Source organism: Furipterus horrens, unplaced genomic scaffold (assembly GCF_987537825.1).
Source record: "Furipterus horrens unplaced genomic scaffold, mFurHor1.1.pri manual_scaffold_11, whole genome shotgun sequence".
Lineage (NCBI taxonomy): Eukaryota > Metazoa > Chordata > Mammalia > Chiroptera > Furipteridae > Furipterus > Furipterus horrens.
This window is the reverse complement of record NW_028327181.1, coordinates 89953738-89975936: the sequence shown is the minus strand read 5'-3', so window position 1 is coordinate 89975936 and position 22199 is coordinate 89953738. Positions and strand designations below refer to the sequence as shown.

General features: G+C 36.6%; 1 protein-coding gene across 4 annotated transcripts in view; it reads right to left on the bottom strand.

The window, feature by feature from the left end:
• CDC27 (cell division cycle 27) overlaps positions 1–22199 on the bottom strand; it is a 56546-nt gene that overhangs the window by 27046 nt on the left and 7301 nt on the right. For all 4 annotated transcript variants that reach the window (XM_090292859.1, XM_090292860.1, XM_090292861.1 and 1 more), the window contains exons 2-8: positions 13211–13286; positions 10799–10946; positions 9133–9258; positions 3771–3868; positions 2862–3016; positions 2548–2759; positions 1484–1598 (exon numbers count right to left, since the gene is read on the bottom strand). In XM_090292859.1, the coding sequence (XP_090148985.1) occupies positions 1484–1598; positions 2548–2759; positions 2862–3016; positions 3771–3868; positions 9133–9258; positions 10799–10946; positions 13211–13286 (930 nt within the window). The remainder of the gene's footprint in view (positions 1–1483; positions 1599–2547; positions 2760–2861; positions 3017–3770; positions 3869–9132; positions 9259–10798; positions 10947–13210; positions 13287–22199) is intronic.

The following is a 22199-nucleotide window of genomic DNA, read 5'->3' as shown; positions in this document are numbered from 1 at the left end:
CTGTTTCACCTGGCATGCCAACTACCTTGCTTCTATGCCTTCTCATAACTGTAATACAGTATTCCCTCACTTATCGCGGGTGTTATGTTCCAGACCGTATCCCCCCAACCCCGCGAAGTAGGAACCTTACATTTATTCTATACTCTTAAACCTACGTAACTTTAACAACATACGTATACAGTACCGCAAAATAGCAAAAAGTCCGCGATAAATAATTAAATATAATATTTTTAAAAATCCCGCGATACAGTGAGTCCGCGCTAAGTGAACCGCGATATAGAGAGGGACTGCTGTAAACCCATTTCCACAATTATCTTTCACTCTCATAACAACACAACAGCAGGTAGTTGCCAACTTTCAGAAATCACATTTAAAACAATCCACACTTTAATTACTTTGCAGTCTCTTCACCACTCTTAGAACTAATATAGAGAAAAAGTTTCTCTACAATCTAAGTTCAGGAGCAAAAGGGTAAAAACAAAAAGAAACATGCCTCTAGAAGGGTAAAGGGACTAGCTATATTGGTCATTTCATATACCAGTATTACTTATTTAGCTTCTATTTCTTAAACATCCATTAAGCACGGCAATAGGCATTTTACACATATAACCCAATTTAATTCTCATAAAAGATACCCTGCACCACAGATATCTTTTAAACAAATGGCACTTTGGCCCCTACTACCATAGACCTTTATAAAAGGATATTACAAAGAGAGTCTCAAAATGTGTTCTAGTATTTACTATAAGAATACTTTTGCCCTGGCTGGTGTGGCTAAGTGGACTGAGTGCTGGCCTGTGAACCAAAGGGTTGCCAGTTCGATTCCCAGTCAGGGCACCGCATGGGTTGTGGGCTGGGTCCCCGTTTGGGGGCACGGGAGAGGTAGCCACACACTGATGTTTCTCTCTCTCTCCCTCCCTTCCTCTCTCTCTAAAAATAAATTTAAAAATCTAAGAAAAGGAATACTGTCAAATATTTCCACTTTATTACACATTTTCTATAAATTTACTACAGATCTATGAGAATCTACTATAAGAATTTTATTATCATAAACAGCTGGCTTTATGTAAATCAATCTTTTTTTCATTATAACATTATAATTAAAAAATAAACATGGTGGTGGGGACAAGTAAAAACTATGGCAGGTAGAATTTATTATTTATATTCACAGTAACAGAAACAATCTTAATTTCATAAAAAAACAGAAAATTAAAAGTACAAATCTGAATATGCTTATTTAGCTATATGCTGAAATAAAACTAACTTGTGAGTTATAACTTAATGTGGCAGAAAGAGCAACCATCTTTGAGTCTCCCACTATAACAGGAGGCTATGACAATGGTGACATTTTCCATTTAGAGAAACAACTTTAAGGCAAGAGCAATTATATAAAGTTAGATTCTCTATGAAACTGCTTTTAACAGATTGGAATTCTAAATGAATTTCTTTCATCAGTACCCAAACTATTTTACATGGAAAATACCTTTTTTGAAGGGGCTCCGGTGGGTGGCACGTCAATTACAGAAGATGTATTAGTGTAGTTTTGTAAATAGGATCCATCTCCAGGACTTGGGGTTTCTAATGGCAAAATCCCAAAACTGAGAAGAGGTTGAAATCAAGGTGTCAAAAAGTCATCAAGGCATATATAAAGCAGCAGTATACTTAAATTAGAAGGTCTAAAAGGAAGAGAATGGTAAATCAGTCTTGGGGGCAGTGAGGATCTAAGGGGCAGATTAAAAATAAGCTGTGAATGTCGACTATTCCACCCACCATAACTAAAATTTTAAAAACCAATCAAACGAGACTAAATTGAGCAGCAACTACTGAATTCAGGAGATTTATTAGAAATAATAAAAGCTAAATTCCAAATGATCAAATTACTTCAAGTTACTGGAATTTACGGGATTTAGGTACTATTACAAAGAAAACGTCTCTAGAGGCCCCTGAATCCACTTAGACATCCAGCTATGGACTCAGTGAGCTGTTCTCCTCTCATTTTAGGAGCTCCCTGGCCTGGGACCCGATCCAGAGTCTGGAACAGCACAGGGTCTTTTATTTTGATGCTTTTGGATATGTATCTTCTGGGCTGGGTTCCTGTATTTATGCATATATATATACTTCTAATAATTTTGACAAAATATTTCCTATTAGTAGTGTCATTCCTTCTTCCATATTTTGGAAAACAGCACTTGAACAACAACCACTGTCTGATTGTATCATAAACATTCCAACATTTCAAGGGGTTCATTACTATTCACTGATGCACAGCCATAAAGAGAGTAAGTTTTAATGCCTATACTAGCTCAATAAGGCATATTTAAGAATTTTAAATTTTCTCCAATATTTTAATATCAAATTTTTTATCACAGGTACTTTATTTACTTCATTTTCTGAAAACAGAATAGATTCATTATTGACCTATTAAATGCTTCTATTTCCATAATGGTTTAGAAGTTGTTGTTCATATGAATTTATATTACTAATACTATGAATTATTAAAATACCATTTATTATAGCACATTTTGAACTATCTTTTGTTTGTCTTACCTGGGGGTTAATGGGCTAAGAGCAGCTGGTCCTCCTAGTAAGCTTCGACCAGTTTTTGGTTTATTTTGAACCTGTTTAGATAATATGGAAGTTCCTGTTCCAAGAGGGACAGTATCTGGTGAAATTACAGTTGAATCAATATAAGACACTGAGGAATCTGTATTCAAGGAATACTTTGAATTGGATGATTCTAAGTTCAGTCTGTTTAATTCCTGAAACAGAAAATTTCTACCATGTCATTTACCATACATCATTTAGTTCAGATCATCATTTTTTACTTTCATTATTTTTTATTTTGATTCTGACACACTTACAATCGTGTCCTGGGGTGTTTCTGTAAGAACCGTCTCAGGCTGTCTATGAGATAAATTATGATTAGATACTACTGTTGTGCAAGAGTTGGGCAGACAGCTGCTAAAGTTCTGTAAAGAGGTTAATTTAAATGTTTGGTCAGGATCTGGCTTTTCACCTGTGAAGGGAAGAAAAAAAAGAAGGTTTGCCTCTGAAGAAATGAGGGTTAACTTTTTTGATATGCACAAATCAAGGGGAATGCGTTTCCCAGAGTTTTAAAGTTCTCCTGTCTGTTTGTCAATCAAATTTACCTCCTTAAAGCCCATCCATCAGAAGTTTACCCCCAAGATAAAGCTATAAATTTAGGAAAAAAACTAAACAGTAATGGCATTGATTTTAAATAAGTCACAGGAAAATGCAGATTTCTGTGTTTGTTTTAAAGAAGAAAGCAAAGATCTAGATCTCATTTTGCTCAAGGTAATAACTGAGGAGGGTAGAGAGGTGAAACCCAGTAACTATTACAATAAGTTTGAAGCACTTCCATGTATACAGACACAATGCTTTAAATTGATTCTTTATGCACCCTAGAGCATATATATACTGAGACACTCTCTCCCCATAGTTTCCAGGTCTTATTATATAACAATTTCTGCTTTGGGCATTCTACTCATTTCTTTTCTTATCCAGAAGGCTGTTTTGGCTAGTGCTATACTCATAATACAACTCATGCTAGAGGACACAAGAAAGGCTACATTATTCTTTAAACATACAACTCTATCTTATTTCTTGTGCTCAATTTTAACAGTCCTTAGGCTTTGAAAAAAATTTTCTTTTTCTGGATAATTTTTATTATGTTCCAAAATTAAGCAGCGGAAAAAATAAAGAAGAGGAAACTGGGGACTCCCCCACCATAACCACTTCTATAAACCCACCTATTTCACATAATGATTCAAAGGGGGACCAGAGGAAAGGATTTAAACTAAGGCTCTTTTGGTAACATTCTGATCCTTTGGCAAGCCGATCTGTTTTGCTGTAAAGACAAACAAATAGATTAGACAAGCTACAGAGCCCAAAACATCATAAAGAAATTTGTTACAGTAATTAGGTAAGTCTTATATAAAGTTCTGAGAATACTCTTCTTGATGCTCCCCTAAATCACCAATTTCCCCTTTTACCATCCTCCAATCTCTATTATTTAGGGCATTTCATGTCAAAAGTCAGTGAAAGCAAAGAGAACATAAATTGAAAGGAATGCTAACAAAATAAGCTATCACTGCCTTCTTGAATATAACAATGCTTTTTATTTACTGTCAGATACTAGAATTACTGAAGAAGACATAAAAAACATCCAAACGTTTCAGTCTCATTTTCTTAATTTTTAATATAATATCCCAGTTCCCAGTACATAGTAATTTTGAAAGTGACTTACATGCTTTAAATATAGTATATTTAAGTGAACAGATTTTCTAACTAGGTAGAAATGGTAGCTCTTAATGACAGGAAAACATATTTTTCTAAATCAGGTGTGTAAAGGCTTATATTTAGAATGCAAACACCATCCCTGAAACCATACATACTTGTAAAAATCTGGAAATTAAACCAGCATTGTTACCTCCCTAGCTCTTAAATGGGAGCGAGGATGGAGTTGAGGGTTAGTGAGACTCATTGGAGCTTTCAGGTAAAAAAAAATACTCATTACCTGGTGGAAATTCTTCATTATACATATAATGGAAAAAAATTAAGATATAGCAATTCTTCCAAAACTCTATAAAGGGCCAGAGCGCATCTAACCAAGATTTTCAAAAGAACATTCAAATGAAACTATCAGCTAAAACATGTAATCTGTTTAAGTGCTGTCAGTATAATCTCAGAGACTTGTGATGAAGAACCCCTTGGGGAACTAGATATTAGATTGCCTCATTTCCAAATTTTGCAAGAGTAGAAACTAGAATAAATGATGTACTAAAGAAAAGAAAGCACCTCCAGTTGAAGGATATCTAGCATCCCAAACTTTCCTAATTTGATTCAGTAAACACATGGACAAAGAGGGAAGCTGGAGCAGGTGACAAACTTTCAGAAAAATCTAAGTAAGTTTTATCAAAGTCTACACCTAAGATCATTTAAATGGAATTTGATAAAGGAAAAATAATTGTCACAATAATTATGTAATCATTTACCACGGATTAAGGGGTAATTTAATACAAAATGAAGAAAAGACATAAAAGGAACATTTTTTTCTTCAAAGTAATAGGAGTGGAAAGTGGCAAATGAAGTCTTGTTAACTTTTATCATAAAGCCAGGAAAAGAAAAATACAAAGAAATCTCAATGTTTTAATATTATTTTATGCTTCCAAGAGTTCTTACTGCTTTCCACCCAAACTAATTCATGTTAATAACCATCTCTTTCATAACTATGGTCTGCCTATTTATTTATCTTTCATGTGTGTTCTCTAGCAATTGATTATAAGCTTTCTGTAGACAGGAAATTAGATCTTTCTCATTTTTATATTATCGCTTTCCTGTGTTCAAGTAGCTTTGCCTCCTTACTCTGCTTATATAATGTAACATAAAACTAGCATTTTTATTGATAATTTTAAAAGTTGCATTGAATAGATTAAATGAATTATATAATGGCCAGAAAAGTGGTGGACAAACTAATTCAAGAAAAGATAGAATAATCTCTTCAAGGACAAATACTCTGGAAATGTAAGAGGTAATCCTTTATAATGAAAATTCCATTCTCCAAAATTATTTAAATTTTATTTTCTTTTGCCCTGGCTGGTATGGCTCAATGGATTGAGCACCAGCCTGCAAACCATGGGGTTGCTGGTTCGATTCCCAGTAGGGGCACATGCCTGGGTTGCAGGCCAGGTCCCCAGTTGTGGGTGCATGAAAAGCAGCCACACATTGATGTTTCTTTCCCTCTCTTTCCCTCTCCCTTCCCCTCTAAGAATAAATTTCTTTTTAAATTTATTTTATTTTTACTTTAACAAATTTTTTAAACTCTTGATAAGGCTGATTTTTATAAGCCATGATTTGATTAAGAGACCATAGAATATAAGTTTAAAACAAAATTATTGTCTACTAAGAAGAGATTAAATACACACACAGAAAGATACAGACAGATGTACAAATAATATAAGGGCTAACTGGGGAAGGAAGAAGCCAGGTGTGAAACTATAATAATCTAGTCTGGGAGATAAATATCCAATAATTCATTCAATAGAGAGGTAAAAAGAAAAAAAGGTTTAAGAAAATTAAAGTGCTTGGAGTGTTCCAACTTTAGATGGATTTTTTATTAAAACACAGAAAGGAGTTTCCCTAATAAATGGGGTAAAAATAATTATTTGGATGGTATTGGGAAGAAACAGGTTAATCTAAGAACCTGACTTAATATCAGTTGTATCCTAAAAAAATCAGTCTCATGTGCTATTGTAGACAAAAAGACTAATGAAGTAGCTATCAAAATACTGGAAATAAAAAAGATAAGCCATAGCTACAAAACTACAACAATGTATGTATCTAAATTACTGAGTACCATTTTGGTCACAAGACAGGCATATGATGGCTGAAAGAAAAGCCAGTTTTTGGAGCAGGGTTGGATACATGCCCTTTTCATCTTTATGATAAATAAAAATAATAATAACAATTATGATAAGTAAAAATAATCCATCCTTATTCCTCTGAAGAAGGGGGGAAAAAATACCTTCCTTTTCCATGGTTAGAACCTGATTCAAGTATACTTTCAAAAACATTCAATAATCATGGTTCAAAATAATTAGTAATACAAATATAGCACTCTTTTAACACTTTCATTTTATTAAATTTTACTTTGAAATAATCTGACACACATAGAAGTCACAAAAATAGTAGTGTTCCCATGTACCCTACAGCCAGCTTCCCTCAATAATAACATCTGGTGTAACCACAGTACAATGAACAAAACTGGGAAGCTGACAGCAGTGTAACACTGTAAAATAAACCACAGACTTTATTTGAATGTCAGCAGTTTTTACACGTGCTCGTTTGTTTCTGTGTAGTTTTATGAAATGTACTGCACGTACAGATCTGTATAACCACCCTGCAATCAGGATACGGAACTGTTTCAACACCCCAAAGAAGCACCTTCAGCCACTCTATAGCCGCACTCTCACCCCAGCTCGAACTTCCGAGAGCCAAGGGTCCTTCTTGGGCACTGTAATGTCCTCGTATCAATAATTTACATAAATGGAAATGTATAGTATGTAAACTTTTGAAATTGGCTTTTTTCACTTGCCATAATACACTTGAAAACTATTCAAGTTATTGTATTTATCAGTTTGTTTCTCTTTATTGTTGAGCTGTAGTCCATTGTATGAATGTAATTTACCCATTCACCATTGAATTTGAGTTGATTCCACTTTTGGGCTTTTACAGATAAAGCTGTTATGAGTATTCACATACGAGTATCATTTTACATTCCCACCAGCAATGTATGAGAAATCCCATTGCTCTGCATCCTTACCAGGACTTGGTATTGCAAGTAGTTTTTATTTTTGCCATTCTAATACATGTGTAGTGGTTTCTAGTGGTCGTTTCTTTTGTTTTGTTTTTTTATCCTCACCTGAGGACACGTTTATTGATTTTTAAAGAGGAAGGGAGGGGGGGAGAGAGAGGGAGAGAAACATTGATGTAGGACAAAAACATCGATTGGTTGCCCCTCATGCCCTCCTGGGGATGGAACCCTCGACCTAGGCATGTGCCCTAATCAGTAATCAAACCTGTGATTATTTGGTATAGGGGATGATGTTCCAGCCAACTGAGGCACACCTGCCAGGGCAACTAATGGTGTTGTTGTTGTTGTTTTTTGGGGGGGAGTTGCTGGCTCATTATTTATTTATTTTGCTTTCATTTTTCATCCCCCCCCCCCACTAAAAATCTTTGCTTGTTTGTTTTTCTATTACAGCTGCCCACTTTTCCCCCATTGCTCCCCCCGCACCCAGCCCACCCCTTCTCCCACAGTCAGTCCCCACCCCATTGTCTAATGGTGGTTTTTATTTGCCTTTCCTTAATGTCTAATGATCTGGTACATCTTTTCATGTGCTTATTTACTAACCATATATACTCTACAGTGAAGTGTCCATTCAAGTATTTTGGATACTCTCTAATTTCTAATTTTATTACTACTGAGAATTTGAAGGAACAAAACTTAGTCTATCAAGTCTTTCCTAGTTATCTTCTTACTCCTCTTCTTGACCAGGTAGAACTGAGCATTCTCTCATTCAAACAAAATACTGCTCAAATTTTATCAGTATTTTTATTGTGATGATAAAAATTTAGGAACTTTTGTTTACTGCATACCTCTGCTATTATAAAACTCTGAGGATGGGGACTGTGAGTTATTTATCTTTATATTCCCAGTGCCAACACTATGTCTAGCCATAATAGAAGATGGGTCTCAAAGTTTCTTGAATAAACTACAAGAAGAATCATAGCTACATGAACTAAATTAATTACTATAAGTCCTTTTATTTAGATAAATGAAGATACTGATATTATATCTTTACTTACTCCTATTCTTAAGAGTGGTATCATCTGAAAATGAGTAACTTATTCTGTTCAAAAAGACATTGTCAAGGTTTTTCAAAAACTATTAAACTAGCCTGAATTTATCTTAAAACAGATGCTATCCTAACTCTGTAGACAAGCAATCCTCATTTATTTCTCCCATGATGTGCAACAGATGACATTTACACAGCGATGTCCTCCCATGGGCAGCTGAACAATCCCTGCTACCTAATACAATATATCTTCCCTCAGTTCAAAGAGCACTTCAGAATTAAAATAGGTGAGAAAAATATTATTATAGTGATAACATTGAATTCACTCATTTGCTTTTAAAAGCCTGACTGAATTTAAATAAATTGAAATAAATCTATTTACTTTATTACTGAAACTTAACTTCAAATCTCTTTCTAAGGAACAGCAGTGATATTTAATATTAGAGAAAAAACTTTACTCTTTTTCTTCTTTTTCCTCAGTGGGATTACATGAAGATATTCTCCTCAACCAGGGGAAACCCATATGCGCATTCAACTGTTGGGTAGTGCTGCTGGAGCTACTATCATTAAGGCAAAGCAGACAAAGTGGGATCAGCATCTCTAATATTTTTCAGGTTTAAAAACGTCATGGTACTGGGAGACTGTATCCTACTCAGCAAAGTGCTATTTGATAAACATCAGCATAGGTTTTAAAACCACAAAGCATTCTAGTATTGGAAACAATTTTCTGATAATTTGAATGATTCTTACTTACCAATATACATGTCCCAACAATGAAAGAGTAAAGCAAGCTGAATCACCAAACTCAGTAACAATATCATCATGGCTTTTCTGTTTATTAAACACTCCACCAGATAAGATCTGTTCCCCTTCTGCAAGCCTTTAAAACACAAGTTTATAGATTTAAAAAGTCAATGTAAAAGGTCCTGAGTGTCCAAAGTACCTCTTGATATACAGATAGGCAAAATAAAAAGTTCATGGTACCTTTAGAACAGCAATAAACTTGTATTTAGAATCAGTTGGGAAACTGGGAATTTATTATCTTAAAATTCCAGTCTTTCCTTTAAAAATATAACCAGTTAGATTTAGTCACTGTGTGTACAAATCTCCTCTACACAACATACACAATACTCATATTAAAAGAAATGAAAGACCATTACACTGGGGAAAAAATATAAATGGGTTTTCCTTAACAAATGTGGTAACCATTCTTAGTTCTTTAATTCCTTGAAATAGAAATTTACAAGCAAATTAAATAAGACTAACATTTTAATTAGAAACTGCATACTTAATGGCCTGTCATTTTTAGGTTTATAAATGAAACTTGACTACCACTTCATCCTTTTTTGTCAATTATGTTTTCTTGATATAGAAAATCATAAATGTTCACCAAAGGAAAAATTTTTGCCCAATTTCAATATATACTTTTAGCATATCAGTTTATAAGGATTTGTATTTTTAAGTTTTTTTTCAAAGCATCAAAACTCTCAAATAAGTTTTACACATGACAGGCAATATCTAGTTTTTTATTGTCAATGGGATTTTTAAAAAACTATAATGATTTGTAAATGGGGTAAGAATGTCTAACATAAGAATTGGCTTAGCCCTCACTGTTGCGGCTCAGTGCATTGAGAACCAGCCTGTGAACCAAAGGGTCGCCAGTTCGATTCCTGGTCAGGGCACATGCCTGGGTTGTGGGCCAGGTCCCCAGGAGGGGCGTGCGAGAGGCAACCACACATTCATGTTTCTCTCCCTTTCTTTCTCCCTCCCTTCCTCTCTCTCTAAAAATAAATAAATAAAATCTTTAAAAAAAAATTCAATAACAAATATCTCAGAAATGTTATACATATTGTAGTTAGCTTTAATTTAAAAGTCATCAAATAAAAGAAACCTGTAAACCTACACTCTAAATATACACATAGGCTTTTATAATTATCTGTCTAGTTCTAGTCACTTTTACCATTATTTCATCTCTTACAGCACAGAACATAACTACCTATACCTCTACTGACTTGGTTTAACTGTAATGTGCAAAAGAAGCACCCTCCTGAATTTGCCCCACTGCCTCAAAAGGGTAGGAATAGTGGTTCGCAAACAGAATGATCTTGAAAGGCAAATTTGTAATTACACAGCTACGTAGATACAGGGGAACATTAATCGCAGGTGAAGTGGTTTCAGGCTTTATTCCAAGTGGTCTAACAATGAAAGCAAAGGAAAGGAAATAACACTGGGATTTTAGAAAATGATAGTAATTAGTTATCACTATATTATATTTCAAAAGTTACTGACAAATCTCTACTACCAAAAAAGAGGGGAGAAAGGGAGTCAATCACAGTTTAATCCATCAAAAAATTTTTATCCAAAATTCTACGGTATAAATAGGAACAAAATTAGATAGAAAAAAATGTTTAAAAACTTACTTGCTGAGATCAACACAACATTTTGCAAGCAGGTATTTACACTGCGGCGTAGTACAACTATGTCCTTTCAAGAGTCTATATGCTTTATATGCCTTTCCTGAGCGGTAATAACAGGTTGCCAGTAAAAACAAGGCTTCTTCTGAGTGTACTAAGAACACATGTGAAAAAAAAAGGGCTATTATTCACTAGGTTGGATGGTAATCATTGTTTGCCTGGGAATAAACAAGTTTAACAAAAAAATTAGGCATGTTATTTAATGTAAAACAATCATTTATAAATCCAAATTTCAATTAAGGAGAAATACTTTATTGATAGAAAAGTTAGTTCTCCAAGTCCTAATTACCATCTTCCTACAATGAATCAAGGGGATAATACAATAAAGAAACCTGTGAATCCTTAAGAAAAGCAAGCAAACACATGTGCACGCGCGCGCGCACACACACACACTTACCTTTAAATAGACTACAAGTAAAGCATCTTGTTTTATGTAATATTTTAATAATAGACCTTTGAGAGTACAAAAATCAAATTTCATTAGCAAGGAAAATTCAGGGTTATACATTACCAATCTTAAATAATTTATACTGAAAAGGACAGATTCAATTAACATACAACAAAAGAGGCAAGAACATATGATGGGATAAAAATACAGTATTCAATAAATGGTGTTGGGAAAACTGGACAGATACATGTGAAAAAAGAAAAAGAAAAATGAAACCACTTGCAAGAATGAAAACATACGGCATGTTAATTTATCGTTTGCATCATTAAAAGCATTGATCCAGCCCTGGCTGGTGTGGCTCAGTGGCCTGAGCCGGCGCCAACATGCGAACTGAAGGGTCTCTGGTTGGATTCCCAGTCAGGGCACATGCCTGGGTTGTGTGCCAGGGCCCCAGCTGGGGGCTTTCGAGAGGCAACTGATCAATGAATCTCGCACATCACACATCGATGTTTCTCTCCTTCTTTCTCCCTCACTCCCCCTGTCTTTAAAAATAAATAAATAAAATCTTTAAAAAAGAGAGAAAAAGAAAGCAAGCACTGATCCAACTTTTGTGTGACCCTACTTGCTGTTAGGGGGTGGGAGAGGGCGGATCACACACTAGGAGATGGCAAGGAGACCCAGAAGGCTGCGCGTTCAGAAATGTGCCAGCTCCTTTGTTGGCTGCTTTGATCAGTACTTTAGAGGCTGTGTGGGGAACAAAGAATACAAGAATAAACTAAAAATGGATTAAAGACTTAAATGTAAGACTTGAAACCATAATTCTCACAGTAAAATCTGTGACATTTCTCTTAGCAATATTTTTTCTGACATCTCAGGCAAGGGAAACAAAAGAGAAAATAAATAAATGGGACTACATCTAACTAAAAAAATATCTGCACAGCAGGGGACACCAACAAAATGAAAAGACAGCCCACTAAATAGGAGAACATATCTGCCAATGGTACGTCTGATAAGGATTAATACTGAAAACTTATAATGAACTGACACAACTCAACACCAAAAAAACAAGCAATCCATCTAGAAGTGGGCAGAGGGCACTTCTCCAAAGAGGACAGCCAGCCAGCCAACAGACATATAAAAAGATGCTCAATGCCACTAATTATCAGAGCTGCGAATTAGAGCCACAGTGAGATATCACCTCACACCTGTCAGAATGGCTGTCATCAACAAATCGACAAGTGTTGTTGAGGAAGTAGAGAAAAGGGAACCCTCCACTGGTGAGAATGCAGACCAGTGCATTCACTATGGTAAAGAATATGAAGGTTCCTCAAAAAATTAAAAATGAAACTGCCTTATGACCCAGCTATTCCACTTCCAAAGAAACCCAAAACACTAACTTGAAAGAATATATGCACCCCTATGTTCACTGCAGCATTATTTACAATAGCCAAGATATGGAAGCAGCCCAAGTGCCCATCAATAGATGAGTGGATAAAACAGTTGTGGTAAATATAGACCATAGAATATTACTCAGCCATAAAAAAGAATGAATCTTACCATTTGCAACAGCGTGGGTGGACCTAGAGGATATTACGCTAAGTGAAATAAGTCAAAGACCATATGCTTTCACTTATCTGTGGAAGCTAAAGAACAAAATAAGTGAACAAACAAAACTGACATAGACTCAAAGATACAGCGAACAGACTGATGGTTGCCTGAGAGAAGAGAGTTGAGGAGATGGGTGAAAAGGTGAAGGTAAGACTAAGTGAGGTGTACAAATCAGTAGTGACAAAACAGTCATGGGATATACAGTACAGCTCCCCAGGTACAGGGAAAAGATTTTATGAACTAATGTTAACCATAAAGAAAAAACAAAAGTGATACTCAGAATCTCATTACAGTCATAAAAAGTGATGGTGTTCATATATTTTACTGATTTATGATTTTATAGAAATGAATATATTACACACCTTCAGCATACAGTCGTTCTGCGAGGAACACTGCATCTCGGTAAGCATAATGGTTCAGTGCTTGCCATATAGCAGCCTGCAAGTGGAAGAAAAGAACGTAAATACATCAATACAGAGTTTCAGGGAAACTACTAGCCCGGAGCCTTGCACATACACCTCAAATCAACATCCCTAACTTAAGTAATAAAACCTCGATGTCGACAGTGCAAACTCCAAAGTGTGTTAGATAAAGCCCTTCACAGTACGGCTGCTAACGCCTAAATTCACTCACCGGACTCTCCATGGACTTTTAAACCTCCGTGCCATTGTACTTTCTTCTCCTTCACTGGGAATGTGGGCTCCCTCATTCCTAAAGACCCAGGCTACATAACACCTACTTCAGAAAGCTTTCCTGGCTGATCTCTGGCTAGTTTTTTTGTAAACATATCTCCTCTAGTACGAGCACTCATATTATATTAGTTTTTAGTTTGCAGGTCTGCTTACCCTATTAAACTATATTGCTCTAAACTTACAGCAGTGGTTTTCAAAAAATTTTCATGACACAAATAAGGGAGATGTTCAAATGTATGTCATCCTCCAACAAAAACTTCCCCATAGAATACCTTTAATGCCACCTGGTTCTCACCCACTCGAGGCAGCATACTGAAATACAAATAAGTAAAGCAATCACAGGAATAACCTTGAATCCATTTGAATATATTTTTTTCTTGTTTAGAGTCACAAAACATCTTATTATGTATTAGATAGAACTTTTTTTTTTTAAAGATTTTATTTAGTTACTTTCAGAGATAGGGGAAAGAGGTAGAAAGAGAGGAGAGGCACAATGATTGGTTGTCTCTCACATGCCCCCAACTGGGGACCTGGCCCACAATCCAGGCATGTGCCCTGACTGGGAATCGAACCGGTGACTTTTTGGTTCACAGGCCAGCACTCAATCCACTGAGCCACACCAGCCAGGGCTCAGAGAGAAGAACATTTTAAATAATAATAACAAAAGCTTTTAGATCAGTGGTTCTCAACCTTCCTAATGCCGCGACCCTTTAATACAGTTCCTCATGTTGTGGTGACCCCCAACCATAAAATTATTTTCGTTGCTACTTCATAACTGTAATTTTGCTACTGTTATGAATCGTAATGTGAATATTTGATATGCAGGATGTATTTTCATTGTTACAAATTGAACATAATTAAAGCACAGTGATTAATCACAAAAACCATATGTAATTACATATGTGTTTTCCGATGGTCTTAGGCGACCCCTGTGAAAGGGTCATTCGACCCCCAAAGCGGTCACAACCCACAGGTTGAGAACCATTGTTTTAGACCCAATACTCCCTTATATAGTTCAAGAAATAAAATATTACCAGTATCTTTGAAGCTCCTCATCAGTCACATAATCTCTTTGTGATTTAAAGAGGAAAAGACCACTCAGAATTTTGTTAATCTTTCTTTTGGCTTTCTTCACAATTTTTATACATTTGAACGTATCAGCCTCAAGCAAGGAAGCATTGTTTTCTGTTTTTAAATTTTAAATATAATCATATTATATGTATTCTGCTATGATTTTATAACCCAATATTATGTTCTGAAAATTCATCCTCAGTGATGTGTATAGCTGGAGTTCATTGATTTTGACTGCTGAACAAATAATATTTCCATTGTATAAATACACCAAAATGTATTGTATCCATTTTATAGCATATAAACATTTGGGTTATTTCTAATCCATACCCCCTGTCTCCCCCCCCCCCCATAAGAAAGCTACAATGAAAACTCTTATATTTGTTTTTTGGGGTACATGTTTAAGAATTTCTCCAAATTAGGATATATACTCAAGAATAAAATTACTGAATTGTTGAGTATACACACGTTCATCTTTAGTAGGTCGTCGGCAGCCGTCCGTCTCGAGAGACGATGGTGTAGCTTCTTAAGAGTCTATCTGCACCGCCGAGAATGGCTGTGCAGTCCGACTCGGGAGTGACACGGTATCTGTCTCCTCCCGTGTTGAATCGACATCTTGCGATGACGCTGGAGTGTCCTCTCCAGTGAAGCTGAAGCTACAGAGCCTGGGCAGGGTGATATGGAGGGTCTGCTGTTGCCCATGCAGCAGACCCCCCCTCTCTTCGCAGCTGAAGGGTCCAAGGGAAAGACGGAGTCAATACAGCTTGGCTTCAGGTGCGCCGCAGGAGTTGCCGGTGTTGACTACAACGTCAAACCGCCTTAGGGACTCTGGCTCCGGATTTTCTGTCGGGGTTTACTCCCTTAGCCTTTCCCCTGAAGAGGTATGCCGCAAGGCAGCGGAGGTTTTTTGGAGTCAGAGTTTTCCTTCTCTGATGTGCCCTGACTGGAAGATCGAACCAGCGACACTTAGCTCGCAGGCCGATGCTCAATCCACTGAGCCAAACCAGCCAGGGGTCTTTAGTAGGTAATGTCAAGGGAAAGGAGGATGAAAATTTAAACTTACTTTTGAGTGAACTATACCAACACAGGTAGCATTTTTTCTCCATTGTTAGTGTCCTTTATACAGCCACTTCCTGCTACTTCAAGAACTTTGCGGCTCAAAGTGTGGTTCTTGGAGCAGCCCTCCTGAGAGCTTACTAGAAGTGTGGAATCTAAGACCTCATCCCAGGCCTACAATTTAGTATTTGCATTTAAACAAGATCCCCAGGTGATTTATATGCATATTCAAGTTTGAAAAGGATCGACCTAAAAGACTTATTCTAATTAAAAACCCCTGCTCAGCAGAATCCACAAAGCCAAAGAGGCTGTCTCATCTAATGTTAATTCAAGATCTTATGAATAAAATAATTTCTAATCCTTCAGGTCATGTCCCTTTGCTTTAAAAAAAAGCTTGAATTATTTATTTCATGGCCTCTTGTTTATAGGTCTTCATGTTCCTTCTTTGCCCTAATCCATTTCTTATACCTATAAAAACATCCTATGTATAAATGAATGACAAAACCATCTCCTTTCATAACCTACCCAAATCAGTTGGGCTACAAAGAAATCTCCTTTGGTCTGAAATTTAATAAACTGCTATTTCACTTTCTCCCAATATTTTTAGAAGTAGATGGCATATTCTGCAAATGATTCCAACACATGTACATAAAAATTATCTGCTCTAGCCCTGGCTGCTGTGGCTCAGTAGACTGAACATCGGCCTGTGATCCAAGGGGTCGCTGGTTCGATTCTCAGTCAGAGCACATGCCCAGGTTGCAGGCCAGGTCCCCAGTTGGGAGCAGATGAGAGGCAACCACACATTGATGTTTCTCTCTCTTTCTTTCTCCATCTCTTCCCCTCTCTCTAAAAATAAATAAAATCTTTAAAAAAAATTATCTGCTCTAAACTAAGTACGAGAAATCCTGGAGTTTTCAGATGCTTATAAACTCTGTACTAAAGGTAATTTGTTGCCCCAAATCCTGATTTATCCCAATATCCCTACTCATAATTTCCAGAAGAGAAAGGGGTTCATAACAATTGCAATTTTGCGATATATCAGTTTTCTACCAGCTGGCTTATATCACTGCTTCTGGAATACCTCCATATAAATTAACTCCACAATGCCCCTTAATTTCATAGGAATATATACCTAGAATACTGAAATATTATACCACCCTAAAAAGACTCAGTAATTGGAGGGTACTCTCTATTACTTGAGGGATAAAGAAGACAGGAAGAGAAGAAAAAAAAAAAAAAATAAGAGACTACTAAATATCGAGTGGATCTTAAAGAAATACTGTTAGATCCCTATATACATGATCCTTCCCAAGTTAAGAGCCACCTAAATAAAAAAGGTACCAAACACAGGCTACGCTGAAACAGCTAGAACCCCCAATAAAGTGTTCCCATATTTGCTGCTTATAACTCTTCCACATGCCATTAGCCAAGGACCTGAGGTTCCTACTCCTCACTACGAACTCAGCTTTACTTCTTATAGCATTTGCCTGTAGTGGGCATCTACAGACTTAGCTATTTAGAGTTCAAATGCACACTATTACTGCGTGAGGAAGTGTTTTCACTGATCCCATCATGACTTACCATGAATGATAAAGCAATTGAAGGAAGCGGAGGTGTCTTTTTTAATCATTTCTGAACTGGAAGGCTCTAGTCCTCATTCATTTAATAAATATTTACTGAGTGCCTGCTGTGTACCAGGCACTTTCCAGACTCCGGAAGTACAATAATTAACAAGCAGTTTCTGTTCTCATGAAGTAACTTTTAGTGTTACTCCTGTAGAGATAGTGGCTATCAACCTTTGCTTGATGGTGCTCTACCTCAAATCCACTAAAATCACAATCCCAGGAGGTTCAAATTGAGTTTAGATATCCTTATTTTTAAACCTTTTTACTAGTAAGCACTCAGGGTTCAGAACCCTTCTCCATTCCAGATAAGTACTTCTCCCTCCTTTTATAGCATACTCTCTTGAAAAACTTATGAAGGCAATAGGGCTCCCCAGAAAAAAGCACACGCACATATACAGAAAACCTGTATACAGTGTTAGGGGTTCACAGATATCCTGATTCATTAAGAATCACTCATCTAGCTGACAGAAGACAGTATTGGAACCTGCATAATAGGTGTTCAATAAATATTTGTGGAATCAAAGTTAGATATAGTAGCCCTGGCTGATATGGCTCAGTTGGTTGGAGCATCATCCCATAAACTGAAAGAATGGGGTTTTGATGCCTGATCAGGGCACATGCCAAGGTTGTGGGTTCAGGTCTATGGTTGGGGCACATGTGAGGCCACAGATCGATGTTTCTCTCTCACAGTGTCATTTCTCTCTCTTCCCCTCTCTCTAAAATCAATAGGCATGCCCTCAGGTGAGGATTTTTTTAAAAAGTTAGCTATAGTAGTCCCCCTCATCCATGGGGGATATGTTCTAAGACCTCCCAGCAAATGACTGAAATCAGAAAATAACACGAAACCCTACTCTGTGTGTGTGTGTGTATTTTGCTATACATACATACCTGTGATAAAGTTTAACTTATAAACTAGACACAGTAAGAGATTAACAATAACTAATAATAAAATACAATTGTAACAATGTACTGTAATAAAAGTTAAGTGAACGTGGTTTCTCTCTCTCAAAATATCTTTTTAAAAAAATATATTTTATTTATTTTTAGAAAGAGGGGAAGGGAGGGAGGAAGAGAGGGAGAGAAACATCAATGTGTGGTTGCCTCTCACGCGCCCCCAACTGGGGACCTGGCCTGCAACCCAGGCATGTGCCCTGACTGGGAATTGAACCAGCAACCCTTTGGTTCGCAGGCCGGTGCTCAGTGCACTGAGCCACACCAGCCAGGGCTCTCTAAATATCTTATTGTACTGTCCTCACCTTTCACTTCAAGGAAGCACATCACGGCTTCTCTTTGGCATGTCTAAAATGCTGGCATCTCTACTCTTCTGCTTTGAAGCCATTATTAAGTAAAATAAGGGTTACTTGAACAGAAGCGCTGAGATATCACAACAGTCGATCTGATGATGAGAAGGCTAAGAAGTGACTATAGAGCAGGTAGTGAAAACAGCATGAACACTAGACAAAGGGATGATTCACATCCCGGGCGGGAGGGAGCAGGACTGTGTGAGATTTCATCACACTACTCAGAACAGCGTGCAATTAAAATAACTTATGAATTTTCTTTCTGGAATTTTCCATTTAATATTTTCCGACCTCAGCAGACCATGGGTAGGAGGGGGCTACTGTACTTAAAAGAAAGGGGAAGAGACAGATTACTGACATAGAAAGGTGCTTTCTCTTCACAAATTAGAGATTGCTATAGTAAGTGTCTTCAGGAGCATTGCTGCTCCTAGGACTAGGAGATACACTCCTTGTTTGAAACTCAAACTGGCCAAGGTCACATCTGTGACCTTGACCAGTACACATGAAACAAGAATGTACTGGTAGGTCAGTTTGGGTACATTATGAACTTAAAAGGTTTTAATGCGCTGATTAGTGAGTCACCATCATTTACAGAATTGTACCTAACGAAGGTTGCCCCAAATCTATGCCCTCTTGTCTAGTCTCAGTCTGTAAGAGAATCTTCTTTCCTTTAAACTCTTAGTTTCCCAAATGGCCTTCTTTCCTGCAAGCTGTTATGCAATCCATCCTGTCCCTGACTTATTTTCTTCAAATGTAAATATCATCACTGCTACACAGAAGACTATAGTGAGAGGTTTGGATTCAAATCCACATTCCACAACTTACTAGGTCTACGTCGTGGGCAAGTAACTTCATGTCTCTTTAAGTCTTAGTTTCTTCATTTAAAACATAAGACTCCAGTAAAGTACATAACAGATCCTAGCACATAATAACTCAATAAATCTGATGGCTGCTGCCATCCTCATTACTGTCATCATGCCTCCCTCCCTGATCCAAACTTTCTCATGTTTCCTCTTAGATAGCTCCACAAAATTTATAAAATATAGATCTACACAATAAACCACAAGCTCCTTTGGTAAACTATTCAAACGCCATCTGGCTTTAATCGTCCTTTTTCAGTTCTATTTTCACATCTCACCAAAGCTGCCTGTGGTCTAGAACAACAATAAAAGCCTCCACGGGTCCCTACACAGCCACTGTATTTCAACATGTCAGAGTTGTTGCGAACACGGTGGCCTCTGTTGGGGCTGCCCTTTGTCTTTAACCTCCATCTCCTGAAATTTCAGTCATCCTTTCTTCAAAAGTCAGTTTACATGCTCCTCTGCCTTTCACAAAGCCTTCACTGATCTAGCCCATGCAATATTAATTATTCCACCCTATGGCTCTAACCAGGTTGTTTATGCTTTGTTAAAACATCAGGTTACTTATTCGACTTGGTTATATTATTTGGTTAATTAGGTTGCAAGTTTTTAAAGACAAAAACAGGATTTCATTTTTCTCTAGAATTCCCTGGTTATCCTACTTAATGAATTATTTCCCTAGTTATCCTAGATAACTGTCCTTAAACATAATGAATGTTCAGTAACTGTTCGTTGAATAAATGTTTTGGAACTCTGAATCCATTTTCCATTTATTGACCTACGAACTTCTAGAAACCCAATCTGGAGATAAAACACAAGTTAAGACCTTCCTACTATAATTAACTTTTACTAATATGAATAAAAGGGAATGTTAATGTTGACAATATAAACTACAAAATAACATCTAGTTGTTTCTTCTTGACACAATAAATAAAATGTTAAAAAGCAAAGGAAGCAAGAATCTGGCATGGAGCTACGGGTCCGTCTGACAGAAGGGCTGGGCTCGATCAGGTTTGGGGGCAATAAAATATCTTAGTGGTACAACCTATAAATCCCTGGGAGATACCCAGATTTTTCTGGTTAATAACAGCCTAGATCATGTCATATTCTCCCCTCCATACTACTCAGATCATTTACCTTATGATCTTACTCAATATTGCTATATGATCCTGATTTCAGTAAAAAAGAATCAACTTGAGAAAATCAAGTTCTGTAGGGCCATACACAGCCTTATCTTTTTAATTTTCAGATCTCTACTGACACCTATTTGGTCATTGTCATTGGGATCATTGTGTTTTTGTTTTTTTATCAAACAATTGGGAAGCTGAACCTTCGAACAAAAATATGTGGTGTTGCTGAGGGATAAATGGTAATGGGAAAAAAAACAATAAAAAAATGAACTATTAAAAAAATGTGGTGTTGTAAGGGGTGAATTTAAGAGCAGGTATTATATATACTACAGAATCACTGCCATCTATCCTACATCTCTTCTACGTTACAACACAGCAAAGAGACAGATAATAGGAAATGTGGTAAACTGTTGAGCGTTCTCGTCAGAGAATTCCAACATTCAGACTACATAATAGCTAAAAATAAGTAAATAAATAAAAACAGATAAAGGGTATGCAAATCTAATTTGACTCAACAATTATGCTTTGAATGTTTAATATTATCTCCACACTCCAATCCAGGAGATAGAGAATCCCTCTGACAAAAAAAAATAAAAATGACCAAGGCATTTCTTAGGGCTTTAGTTTTAATCACCTGTAAAATAAGGATAAAAACACTTACCTCTGAGGTAAGTCTAATACCGTGCTTGGTTGTTTTTTTAAACCCCCTTAGGAACGGACCTGGCCTTCAGGTGTCCTAGCAAATCATATAACCTAGGGTTCTGGAACCATGTATATAGGTGTTTTTCAAAATTATACTCATTTAAATTATGCAACTGAAGTTATAACGAAAGGAAGAAACTCAATAAACATTCACTTTCTAAGGCAGATCATTTTTTCCTTGGATCACTTTAATAGTGTTTTATTTAGCTTCTCTGAATTCTTTTTTTACCCTATGATGGATTCTCTCCCTATGAACTTTTCACAAATCAGATTTGATCATAAGACCCCTTTGCTAAAATCCTTCAGTGGCTTCTAATTGTCCTTAATGATAAAAACCAAAGCCACCAAAATAGGCAGTGTGGTGCAGTACATGGCTACCCCCAATCCCCGTTCATCTTGTATCACATTTTCTTGTGCTCTCCAGGCTAGCACAATGACCTCCTTTCAGCTCCTCAAACCTGTCATGTTACTCTCCTGCCACAGGGCCACGAAACATACAATTCACCTTCCCTGTAATGCTCATCTCATCCCTCAAACCATGCAAATTCTAATCACTCTTTGGACTTCTTTCTCAGGGAAGGCTTTTTTGGAGACCCCCAGATGAGGTTAGGCATCCTTATTATATACTCTAACAGCACCAAACACCTTTCCTTTAACATTCTCAATGTTGTCATTTACATTTATTTAGGAGAGCACTGCATATTATCTTCCTCGCTAGACTATAAACTCTAGAAAGGCAGGGACAGCTCTTTTTGCTCACTATTATAATCCCAGCAACCATTATGTATGTACTTTTAAAGCAGGTGCTTAACTAATGTATGTTGAATTAATAAACAAATGTTTTTTCATTTCTTAATGTGTTAGTCTTAGCCTTAAGTTTCTCTGTATTCTTCTAAATCCAATTCTTAAGGATT